The 12,934-nt window shown below is 42.0% G+C and overlaps 2 protein-coding genes across 2 annotated transcripts; both read right to left on the reverse strand.

The window, feature by feature from the left end:
- Positions 1–1,141: 1,141 nt before the first annotated feature.
- LOC102413286 (olfactory receptor 1F12-like) lies at positions 1,142–2,243 on the reverse strand. The gene has a single exon (XM_006042988.3). It carries the CDS (start codon positions 2,241–2,243, stop codon positions 1,299–1,301), a length of 945 nt encoding a protein of 314 aa, XP_006043050.1. The 3' UTR covers positions 1,142–1,298.
- A 6,467-nt stretch (positions 2,244–8,710) lies between these two features.
- Positions 8,711–10,104, reverse strand: LOC102412085 (eukaryotic initiation factor 4A-I-like). The gene is given in 1 exon segment (XM_044936069.1): positions 8,711–10,104. A coding segment is annotated over 1 exon segment (1,221 nt). The 5' UTR covers positions 10,097–10,104; the 3' UTR covers positions 8,711–8,875.
- Positions 10,105–12,934: the final 2,830 nt, after the last annotated feature.

Below are 12,934 nucleotides of genomic sequence, written 5' to 3' on the forward strand. Positions count from 1 at the left end.
TGGTATTTTATCTGAGCCTTGAGGAACAACTGGAATTTTGATGGATAGAAATGGGCAAATGGCAGCTGGAGGAGAATGAGGAGGGTTGGCTGGAATGGTGCTTGTCAGATGAACCAGAGTCAAATAGCTGGTAATCAGAGGGCCCAGGACCAGGTGCCAGTTGGGATTACTTTCCGTGTAATGCTCTCCCCAGCTCTGCCACACCCGTCGCAGCCTAGGATATTATCCTACTGGACAGAAAGCCACATACACCTTCTTCAGCCATGAACTCATTACATGAGGCCTTTTCCCTTTGTCTCTTTGTCCAGTTCAGCTTATAGAGAAGCATCTTCAGAAGGATTATCTTGGCCCCTTCCTTTTACATGCTTCACACCCAGAGAACCAACTCTAAGTCCAGCCTCCTCTCTTTCCTAAGAGACAAGAAAGCACATAAGTGGGACAGTATAGGGCCTTCATAGGTGTTCAGCTGAGACAGTCACTCTAGGCATTCCCGATACAAGTAGGTAGAGCTATGGAGCTCCAGCCAGCAGGACCTAGCCTGAGAGTAGACAGACTGAAGCCTGTCTCCAAAGCCAGGTTCAGCCCAGAGTGTGGGGATGGTTGTTGGGAAGTGGGGGGTCCAGCAGAGGAGTTTGGAAGCTGGGATGGTTGAGGATTAAAGATCTGAGCCTCTGTAGGGGTGCATGGGGGCTCTCAAAGGGCATCTCCTTGGCACAGGCTGTCAGCACAGGTTGTGTGTGTGTGTGTGTGTGTGTGTGTGTGAGTGAGTCACTCAGTTGTGTCTGATTCTTTGCGACCCCATGGACTGTAACCCTCCAGCAGAGGAGGGTTACAGTCTATGAGATTCTCCAGACAAGAAAACTGGGGGTGGGTTGCCATTCCCTTCTTCAGGGGATCTTCCCAACCCAGGGATTGAACCTGGATTTTCCACATCACTGGCAGATTCCTTACTGACTGAGCCACCAGGGAAGCCCACCAGCACAGGTCATAGACTCCTATGAACTCACTGTTCTCACATGAACCCTCTCCAGAAGGTCTGCAGATAGAGCTACTTTATACCTGTTTATGTGGTTTTGTCTTTATGGGAGAGTTTATTCTCCTGTTGGTAGTCTAGGCAGTCAGCACAGGGGTCAAGATATTTTGGACCTGCAGATTACTTATGGAGCAATGAAAGGCTTTGCTGGCCACAGTGACAACACGGGACAGTGAGGTCTGCTCCTCCCGCCTTCTGTGTGTTGAGCCTGTCCCTGGGGTTCATCCTCTTTCCAGCACAGAGGCCCTGAAGGGGAGCTCTGCTATCATAGCCCATGGAATGCAACCTTCACACTGACCAGTTTCCACAGAGCTCCCTGCATGTCCTTATTCCTCAGGCAGTAGATAAAGGGATTCAGCATGGGGGTGACCACCATGTACATTACTGAAGCCAGTGAATCCTTGTCAGCTGAGTGGGAGGGTGAGGGACTCAGGTAGACCCCTGTGATGGTCCCATAGAAGAGGATGACCACAGCAAGGTGGGAGCCACAGGTAGAGAAGGCCTTCTGTTTTCCCCGGGCAGATGGGACCTTGAGCACAGCAGACACAATGTGGACGTAGGAGATGAGGATGCTGAGGAAGGGGATGAGGACGATCAGGCCCCCCACCAGCAGAATCATGAGTTGATTGGGCAGGGTGTTGGAGCAGGAGAGCTGAAGCAGGGGAACGAGGTCACAGAAGAAGTAAGGGATGACGTTGCTGGCACAGAAGTCCAGCCGGGCCATGAGGAGGGTATGCAGCAGGGAGTGGAGGTTGGCAAGGAGCCAGGCGCTCCCAAGCATGAGGGCACAGGCTGCTAGACTCATAGTCATGGAGTAGTGTAGGGGCCGGCAGACCGCCACGTAGCGGTCGTAAGCCATGGCCATCAGGAGGAAGTTGTCCATGTTCGCAAGCAAAATGCAGAAGTAGATCTGGGCTAGGCAGCCACTGTAGGAAATGGACTGGGTCTGTGTCTGGATGTTCGTGAGCATCTTGGGGACTGTGGTGGAGATGAAGCAGAAATCCACCAGGGAGAGGTTGCTGAGAAAGAAGTACAAGGGCGTGTGGAGGTGGGAATCTGAGCCAATAGCCAGAACGATGAGCAGGTTCCCGGCTGCCCCAACCAGGTACATGAGAAGGAAGAGCCCGAAGATCAGCTCCTGCTTCTCGGGTTGGCTGGAGAGACTGAGGAGGATGAACTGGGAGGCGCTTGTGAGGTTTCCCATCTCCATGGTCGACTGGTCCTGCTAGGAGATCCAGACCAGGCGTGGGCTTTAGAGGATGGTGGTGTCTCCCTCCTTCCCCCATACATCCCCTCAGCTCACATCTTTGTGTTCATGTGGTAGAAACCTAAAAGAAGGCTCTCTACCCATCAAAGGAGAAGCTTCAACCAGGAAGTCCTATGGCCCTGGCAGATTGCAAAGTCAGGGTTTTAATTATTTTGCCACCAAAATGCTACTGACCTTGAGCCCCCAAAGCTCCATATGCTATCTCTCCAAGAGGAAGCCTTGTGTGGTGGCAACAACAAAGTGGATACTTTAGGTGTGCTAGCCCCCCAAATTTCCATCATACTCTAGTTCTTTATTGTGATGATGTCTCAGTATTAAGTAAAGGGCTATAGGAATGTAATTTCCTCCTAATCCCAATAGGATTGCCACCTAAGGCCCTTTCTATACAGAATTCTAGAACCACAATGGCACATACATGGAACTTCAGGATATTTGTAAACATCCTCCTTCCCCACAAACCTTCTTCCCCACCAGTAGTTTATCTCCCCTTGCTCCTCCACCCACATGGAGCCTAGGACTTGGGTGCCCAGGCTGCCACTCATCACTGGCTCTGGGCCACCTTGGTCCTGGTGATGATGCTTGATGATGGAGTTGGCCAGGGCACACCTGGACAGAAGAGCCTGCTGACTGGGACAGCTCAGCCCGCCCTTCCGTCAGGGCTGACCCAGGAAGGGCCTCGCCTCTGGAGGGTGAGACCCCCCCCCCCCCCGCAGATAACAAAGAGGAACTGCGAGTGTGATGTTGCCCAAAGTAACAGAGTGGGCAGCAGGGCAGCAACTCAGAGTTGGAGTTCTTTGCAAGCATAGCTGAAGTTTCATTAGTTACAAATGAATTTTCAGTGCTTTACAAGACATAGTTGGGATTTGTGTCCTATAGAAGGTACGGCCTAAAGAGTGAGGGTGGGAAAGAAGCAACTGGAGTTACTGCGCTGCTTGGGGATGAATAGCTGACAGGGGAAATCAGTCTGGAAAAGCTATGGGAATGGGTATGGCCCACCTGGGACCTGGGCAGGGAGTGAAAAGGGGCTCACGGTCTTGGGAGGCTTTTCCTGCCACCATTTTGTTGGAGCAAAGGGGCTTCCCCGCTCCACTGGGCAGCATCCAGCGAGGATGGAGATTTCAGCTCGCGCAGGACCCAGCCCACAGACTCTTGGCCTGTGTTGAGAGCTATGCCTTAGTATAGAAAAGAAATGGCTCCTTTGGAAGTAATATTTTACTGATGCATTTTTTTTTTTTTTAAGGATTCAAGTATTTGACAGCCCACAGGCAAGAATCTTTGGTAAAGGACAGCCATAAGATAGAAGCCTAAGGGGCTAAGAGAAAAATCTGTTCAGTGAAAAGTAAAAATGAAAGGAAGCATGTATTTAGTATGGTTTAGATCTTCATTTGACCAGTGCTGATTAAAACAGCTCTTTACTGGGCGATGTGAGCGATGTGAAAACAATGAAGGACATTGTTCTTGCTCCCAAGAAGCTTCTAGTCAAATGGAAAGGTGACAGCCCTTAGACTAGGGAGCTGACACTTATTGAGCACCTACTGTGTGTCATACACAGGGCTAGGCATGTATGTAGGTGCATGTATTTAATCCTCACAATGTGTATAAAGTAGGCATTATTATTCTTATTTTACAGATGAGTAAACTGAGACTGAGAGGGCTTGAGTAATTTCCCCCAAAGACATCAGGATTTTATTCCAGGTCAGTCTGATTTCAAAGTAGTGCTTTGATTTTCTCAAAAAGACTGAAGAAGTGCTACCGGGTAACCTTAAACTTGGGGCATTCTTGTCAGTGGATCAGGGAATCCTGCGGTGGTCAGCCCGGGGACAGGAGAAGGGAGTTTGGGGCAGGATGGACAGAATAGGGACATGGTAAAGAAGGTCGTCTGTACTGGGAAGAGGCGGCTTGTTCATGTAGCTGCAACAGAGGTGCTGAGACACGCTCGAGTGTGAACGGGAGCTGTGGCGCAGGGACCAATGCTCTGTCCTTTCCTGACTAACATTCTTTGCAAACCAAGGAGTCTCCATCCTGTCTTTTCCTTCCCATCCTCCCACTGCCCAAGAGAAGAACATTTTCCTGTTACTGTTTCCCACTGGTTGGGAACATGGTCTTTCCAAGTGCTCCTATTTTAAGAATTGTTTTTGCTGTTTAGTCGCTAAGTATGTCCGACTCTTCTGTGACCCTGTGGACTGTGTAGTCCACTAGACTCCTCAGTCCATAAGACTTTTCCAGGCAAGAGTACTGGAGTGGGTTGCCATTTCCTGCTCCGGGGATCTTCCCAACCCAGGGACCAAACCCACATCCCCTGCATTGGCAGGTGGGTTCTTTACCACTGGGCCACCAGGGGAGTCATTTTAAGAATACCAAAAATCAAAAAGTCTAACTCAAAACAGAAAAGATTCCTCCCTTCCCCTCCTTGCTTCTGGACCATTCCTGCAGACATCCTCCAGTTTGAAAATCCATGCTTGACCTCACATTCCCCCCCAGCCATCAACTCATTTCTCTATCCATCCTTTTCCACAAAAGTTCTCAGAATGTGATCAGTACTCATTCTCCAGTTCCACCTTCCTGTTCTCTCACAAAGCCCCCGTCCCAGGCCTCCCCACCAATCCCTGAAGTGTCTCTTGTCAAGGCCGCCATCGCTCCGTCTGTGGTTAGCGCTCAGGCTCTGTCTCCTGAGACCCCACAAGCTGGAGCTGGCACCGTTGGTCACGTCCTCCTTTGGGAAGCACGTTTTTCACTCGGCTTTGAAGCGGTTTCATCTGGGCATCCCTCCTCCCTCACTGGCTGCGCACTTGCTCCTCCTTTTCTGACCTCCAGCTGGCCTCCTTCAATCTGTGGTCTCATTAGCCCCAAAGCTTTACATACCAGCCAGATTTCTCTCCAGTTTGGGATTTTCCTCTTGAACTTTGAACTTACTTAGGTTCAACTTCTTGCATTCCATATACATTTAGATCTGCCAGGTGTCTCAGACTTGACTTGTCTAAAACCGTGTTGCTGATCTTCTCCTCAAAACTGCTGCTTCCTCGGTCGCATCTTATTCTTCTAACTGCTCAAGCCAAAACCTTAGTACATTCCTTAACTCCTCTTATTAAGTAATCAGTTACTGTCCTCATCCAATATATTGTCATCTCTACCTTTGAACTGTAACCAGGTGGGACCACTTTTTTTCTGTGACCACTGCTGCCTTTGTGGCCCAAACTGTCTTTTTTTTCAATCCAGGTTATTCAGTAGTCTGTTAACCAGGCTCACTGTTTCTATCCTCATCTGATTCTCAGCAGTCTGTTTCTACATGGCATCCGGGGTGAATGGTAAGAAATATAAGTCAGATGTTATTCCTCTGCTCAAAGTCCTCCAGTGGCTCCTCATCTCGTTTAAAACTCAAAGTCCTTGCCACGTCCTTTTCAACTGTGGGCTAATACATCTTGTCAAATAAACAATAGAAGGCTACTTACATATGTTTGAAATATCCCCAAAGGTGCAAAATGAATTAGAGAACATGAATATGAGGCTAATAGAGAAAGAAACATAAAGTTATTAAATAGTTTCTAAGGGGGCACCTGATTCCAATGTCTTCAAAATCTTCTAAGCACCAATAATTAATTCAGTAAGAAAAAATTTTAAAATAGAGAAAATTGTAGCATGTTAATAATCTGAAATATTTGCTAAAAGAGGTTATTGTGAGGATTAAATGAGAAATACCTATAATTTGTTGAGAATTGTGCACTGTACATGTAAGCAGTTAACCTGGCTATTACTATTATTGTTATTATTATTCAGTTCACTTTTAGAGGCAAGTATTTTAAATTCAAGATAAACAATGACAATGAAAGAAATATTTTAGACCAATTTTGTTCATGTGTTAGTTGCTCAGTCGTGTCCAACTCTTTGCGACCCCATGGACTGTAGCTCACCAGGCTCCTCTGTCCATGGGATTCTCCAGGCAAGAATACTAGAGTGGATTGCCGTTCCCTTCTTCAGAGGATCTTCCCAACTCAGGGATCGAACCCTGATCTCCTTCATTGCAGGCAGATTCTTAACCATTTGAGCTACAGGGAAGTCCTTAATTTTTGTTCATAGATATAAATACCCCAAATAAAATATCTGAGAATTAAGAATATGACACATTGAGTTAACTGTTAAACTCAAGGAAATCCATGAACCTAATTCATCATGAACCAAATATCAAAATAATGTAATTAGACTTCAATAAAGTATCTAGATAAACTTATCATTGCTTTATAGATTAAAACTCTGAAAACATTAGGAGTGTTTGTCTTAATATGTAAACTGCCTGTTCAACATCTTGTTTATGGAAGACTTAAACCTTTTCCCTCAAAAGAACAAGATATGAATGTTCTCTGTTATCATTCCTTATGTAATATTTCACTAGAAATGCTGGTATTGGTTATTTTAGAAGGAAAAAAAGAGATTAAAAACATAACTTTTTTGCATAATATCTCATAACTAAAGTCTTAAAAATAAACCATTAAAAAATACAATGAAAAAGGTGATTTCATTCCCACCAATGATAAAATTGATATTTTAGGTTTTTAATTCAACTTGAAAAATAAAATATTTGCTCAAAGAAAGTTGTAACGGATAAAGTAAAGATATATATATGATACAAATAGATTTTAATGGAAAAGTTTAGGTATATTTAGGTGATCATGCTTTCCAAGTAAGTATATAGATATATTATTAGTAGTAATAAATTAATAATAAATATATACTATAGAGCAGGCACTGTACTAAGTACTTAAATTTTAGCTTTTAAATTCTACCCCAACTATAGATTGGTACTATTATCTGTCTTGTAGAGGTTTACACAAACTAAGTAAATGTAGTAACTGTAGGCATTTTACATTTGGAACTATATAGCAGGAAACAAATCCTATGGAAAAAGAAGGTAATTTGTTCAGATATTTGTTGAAACATTCCTATATTTTAAAAAAAAGGTTAAGACAATCAAATGCCCAATAAGAGAATAGCTTTGCAGCTATGATTTATCAATGTAGTGGAATATTATACAGATATTAAAAGTGGAAGCATGTATTCATTTCTGGATATTTGTCTATGATACAGACTTTGAAAGCAGAACATAAGATAGCATGTACATACAGATAACGTCTATGTCAGAATATTTGTATATCTGCCAGCAAAAATAAGATGTTAATTTAGAGGGTTATAGGAATGGTTTGAGGTTTAATTTCTACTAGTTTCTTCCTTGCTAAGTTGCCTACATTCAATGTGATGTGAAATAGGTTATTGTGGGCAGACACCTGCTCTGCTCCTGAGCCTGTCTTAACGCCAGCAAATGTTTTCAGATGTCTCTGTCAAGGATAAGCTTTAGAAACAGATGGAATTAATAGACAGGCCTTCACAATCGGGAATCAGGGCAGGTGCTGAGTGAGGCTGTCTAAGAATCGAATCCTGTGTGGTTTTTGAAATTCTGTACTCTGATTGCTTCTCTGTAAAGTGATGGGGTTGGATTCCTAGATGGTTTCCAAGGCATCCTACAGGTCTCCTGTCCTGCTTATCTTTGAGAAGTGGAGGAGATGTCTTTGGGCTTATACATTTTGGAGCATTGAGAGAGGAGTGTCTCCTCTTGTGTCCACATTGGCACTGACCTGTCCAGTTGTTCTGATTTCTGCCAACCCAACCTGAGGAATGCGCCTCTTCCTGACTTGCTTCTCTTCCTTAAGGAGGGACAGACAGCTCAGAAGCAACCTAAAGCCAGAGACACAACCCTGAGCCCCATGGAAAGCAGGGTGAGGAGTACATCTGTGCCTGGAAGGCACAGTGAGCAAGGAGGCTTCATTCCCTGATTCTTGGGCTTCAAAGAGTTGTGTGGGCCTCACACTCAGATTATTTGCCGAGCTACTCTTGGCCTCCAGAGAGCAGTACCCAGTGGGCATTGTTAAAGACAAATGTGCAGTCTGGCTGGGCCCAGTTCTCCTGGGCTCCACATCGTCTCCTTAGGGCTTTTCTACTGGAAAGTTATTGCTTTAAGTGGTTTAATTTGTAACTTTTGCCTACAGGGGATATCTTAATATTTTCTTACTTTTTGTCTTTAACCCAGGAAATTAATCTTCAGCCAGATCAGAACTCCAGTGTTCATGTAATGGTCATTTTTAAAAAAACTATGATTTTAAAAAATTGAAATATAGTTAATTTACAATGTTGTGTTAGTTTCAGGTATACAGTTGTGTTAGTTTCAGGTGTATATAAATTTATATGTATAAACATAATGCTATTGCATACTTCATAGATAATAGTTTAATATAAAATCACTTTTATGTGCACTGGAAAATAAAATTTGTGTGACTTGCTTTATTGTGATCTGATACTGAACATGCAATATTTCTGAGGTGTACTTGTGTCTGTTTGTGTGTGTGTGTGTATTTATTTATTTATTTTGCCTCAAAAAGTGACATTTATTTAAAGAGTCAAAGAAAAAAAAAAAGAAAAAAATGACAAGATGTCCATCCCTTGGCTCCCTTCCCTCCCCTCTCCTGCTGCTCCTCAGCCCCCTCCAAGGTTTCATCCCTGGCTGGTGCTACGTAGCACAACAGCCCCCCTCAGATGACGTCAGCAACATTGAGGGGCATTTCCTCAATGGAGGTGTTGTAGAAGGTCTTGATGTCTCAAAGAGTCCTCTTGTCCTCTTCTGTCACCATGTTAATAGCCACACCCTTACGGCCGAAACGTCCGCCATGACCAATTCTGTGGATATAGTTTTCCCTATTGGTGGGTAGGTCATAGTTGATGATTAAGGAAACTTGCTGTACATCAATGCCTCTGGCCAGTAGGTCAGTGGTAATCAATACTCTGCTAGAGCCAGAGCGGAACTCCCTCATGACAACGTCTCGTTCTTTTTGGTCCATGTCTCCGTGCATGGCAGAGACGGTGAAGTCTTGGGCATGCATCTTCTCGGTGAGCCAATCCACCTTCCTTCGGGTGTTGATGAAGATGACTGCCTGGGTAATGGTCAGGGTTTCATACAAGTCGCACAGTGTGTCCAGCTTCCGCTCCTCTCATTCCACATTGATGTAGAACTGACGGATACCCTCCAGCGTCAACTCTTCCTTCTTGACAAGAATTCTAATTGGGTCCCTCATGAACTTCTTGGTCACCTCAAGCACATCAGAAGGCATTGTAGCTGACAGCAAAACCACCTGGGTGTTGCTGTTGAGCTTCTGGAATATGTCATAGATCTGGTCCTTGAATCCACAGCTTAACCTTTCATCAGCTTCATCCAGTACAAACATCTTGATGTATTTGGGAGACAAGTATCTCTGGTTAAGCATGTTGAACACACGGCCTAGGGTACCCACGATGATATGGGGGGCTTCCATCTGCAGCTTCTGCACCTCAGCACGTACATTGGTACCCCCAATGCAGGCATGGCACGAGGCACCCATGTAATCTCCTAAGGCCATAACTACCTTCTGTATCTGCTGGGTCAACTCTTTAGTGGGTGCCAGGACCAAGGCCTGGGTGGCCTTTAGATCTAATTCAATCTGTTGCAGAATTGATATGGCAAAAGTGGTTGTTTTTCCAGTCCCAGATTGGGCTTGAGCAATCACATCATAACCCTTGATACAAGGAAGAATGGCTCGCTGCTGGATGGCAGAGGGCTTCTCAAAACCATAGGCATATATGCCACGGAGGAGTGACTCTGAGAGGTTCATGTCATCAAAGCTGTCGACAATCTCATTCCAGTTACTCTCAATGACGCCTTCGGGTTCCATCCCATCGGGACCATTGTCCCTAGATCCGGAATCCTGACTCGCAGACATGATCCTTAGAAACTTGTGTGTGTGTATTTAATAGTAGCCATCCTAATGAATGTGAGGTGGTATCTCATTATGGTTTTGATTTGCACTTCCTTAATGATTAGTGCTGTTGAGCATTTTTTTTTTCATATTTGAATAAACAAATGGCTTGTTGGCCATTTGTATATCTTTGGAGAAATGCCTATCCAAATCCTTTGCCAATTTTTAAATAAAAAATATATATTTTAATTGTTAAGTTGTAGGAGTTCTTTATGTATTCTGGATATTAACCCCTTATAAGATATGATGTGTAAGTATTTTCTCCCATTTCATATGTTGCTTTTTCTCTCTGTTGATTGTGTCCTCTGATGCATAGACATTTTTAATTTTGATGATCAGGTTATCTGGGTTTTGTTTTGTTTCCTGGGCTTTTGGTGTCATATCCAAGAAATTATTCCCGAATCCAGTGTTTGAGGTTTTTCTCCTATTTTTTCTTCTAAGTGTTTTATAGTTTTAGGTCTTACATTTCTGGGGCTTACATTTCATGCCTTTTTAGGTAATTTTTGTATGTGGTGTAAGATAAGGGTCCCACTTCATTCTTTTGCATGCGGCTATTCATATTTCCCAGCACAGTCTGTTGAAAAGACTGTTCTTTCCCCATTGAATGGTCTTGGCACTCTTGTCAGAAATCACCTAGCTCTCTTTATGAGAGTGTGCCTCTGGGCTCTCTTTGCTGCTCCATTAGTGCCTATGTCTGTCTTTATACCAGTGGCATACTGTTTTGATTACTGTAGCTGTGTGATGTTTCAAAATCAGGAAGTGTGAGACCTTCAGCTGTGTTCTTCAAGACTGTCTTGGCTCCTCAGAGTCCTCCGGATTCCATATAAATTTAAGGATGGATTTTTCTATTTCCAGAAAAAAAAAACATGCTGTTTGGAATTTGACAGAAATTGCACTAAATCTGTAGATTCCTTTGAGTAGTACTGACATCTTAACAATATTAATTCTTCCAATCATGACCACGGGGTACCTTTACATTATTGGTATCTTTAATTTCTTTCAGCAAATTGTTATAGCTTTCAGGCCACAAGTCTTTTGCCTCCTTGGTTAAATTTATTTCTAGATATTTTATTATTTTTGATGCTATTGTAAATTGAATTGTTTTAAAGATTGCCTTTTCATACTCTTCCTTGTTAATTTATAGAAACACAGCTAATTTTTGTATGTTGATTTTTATATCCTGCAACTTTGCTGAATTTTATTAAACATTTTTGTGTTTGGAATCTTTAGGATTTACAACACATAAAATTCTTTTATCTGTGAACAGAGATAATTTTACTTTGTTCTTTTCAATTTAAATGCCTTTTTTTTCCCTTGACTAATTGCTTTGGCTTGGACTTCTAGTATTATGTTGAACAGAAGTGGTGAAGGCCCTTGTCTTGTTTCTGATCTTAGAGGTAAAGCATTTAGCTTTTGATCATTAAGTGTAATGTTAGCTGTGGGCTTTTCATATGTGGCCTTTATTACGTTGAGTTAGTTTCCTTCTATTTCTACTTTGTTAAGTTTTTTTTTTTTAATATCATGGATAGGTGTTGAATTTTGTAAAAATAATTCTTCTGCATCAATTGAGATGATCAAGTCATTTTTTCCCTTTTCATCGTGTTTGTGTTTATTGCATTGATTGATGTTTGTATGTTGAACTAGCCTTGCATTCCAGGAATAAATCCTACTTGGTCATGGTATATGATCCTTATAATGTTCTTTTGAATTCTGTTTATAAGTATTTTGTTGAGAATTTTTGCATCATTGTTCGTTAGGTACATTGATCTATAGTTTTCTTTTTGTAGCGTCTTTGTCTGGTTTTGCTATCAGGGTAATGCTGGCATCATAAAAATGAATTTGAAAGTCTTCTTTCTTCTTTGATTTTTTGGACGAGTTTAAAGATTGCCGTTAATTTCTTTAAATGTTCACCAGTGAAGCCATCTGGCTCTGGAGTTATCATTTCTAAGAGATTTTTGATTACTGATTCAATCTCTTTACTAGTTATAGATATACGTTCAGATTTTCAACTTCTTCATGATTCAGTCTTGTTGTATGTTGTACTACTTGTACCTTCAGTAGGTTGTATGTTTCCAGGATATAAGTTGCCGTCCCTACTCTCTTTTGTTTATAATTTACATTGAATATCTTTTTCTAACCTTTCACTTTCAGCCCATGCATGTCATCAGATCTAAAACAAATCTCTTATAGATACAATATCATTGGATTCTATTTGTTTTACCCATTCTGACAATATTTGTCCTTTGATTGGGTAGTTTAATCCATTTATATTTGTATTTAAAGTAATTACTAATAGGGAAGGACTTGTTATTACCATTTTGTTATTTGTCTTCTGTATGTCTTATATCTGTTTTGCTTATAATTTCCTCCCTTACTGCCTGCCTTTGTGTTTCATTGATTTTTTTTCTTGTAGTGACATGTTTTGATTTCCTTCCCATTTCCTATTGTGTGTATACTGTAGATATTTTCTTTGTGGTTACCATGGGGATTACATAAAGCATCCTAAATTTATAATGACCTATTTTAAACTTATGTGTACTTGCATAGAAACTCTACTTCTTTACAACTCTACACTCTCCCACTTTGTGTTATGATTGTCATAAATTACATCTTTATGTATTGTGTACCCATTAATATAGAGGTGTAGTTATTTTTATGCATTTGTCTTTTATTATTTTTTTTTATTTTTTTAAAATTTATTTTAATTGGAGGCTAATTACTTTACAATATTAAGAAAAACACCAATACAGTATACTAATGTGTTTGTCTTTTAAATTCTATAGTAGAATAAAAAGTGAAGTT

Source organism: Bubalus bubalis, chromosome 24 (genome assembly GCF_019923935.1).
Source record: "Bubalus bubalis isolate 160015118507 breed Murrah chromosome 24, NDDB_SH_1, whole genome shotgun sequence".
NCBI lineage: Eukaryota > Metazoa > Chordata > Mammalia > Artiodactyla > Bovidae > Bubalus > Bubalus bubalis.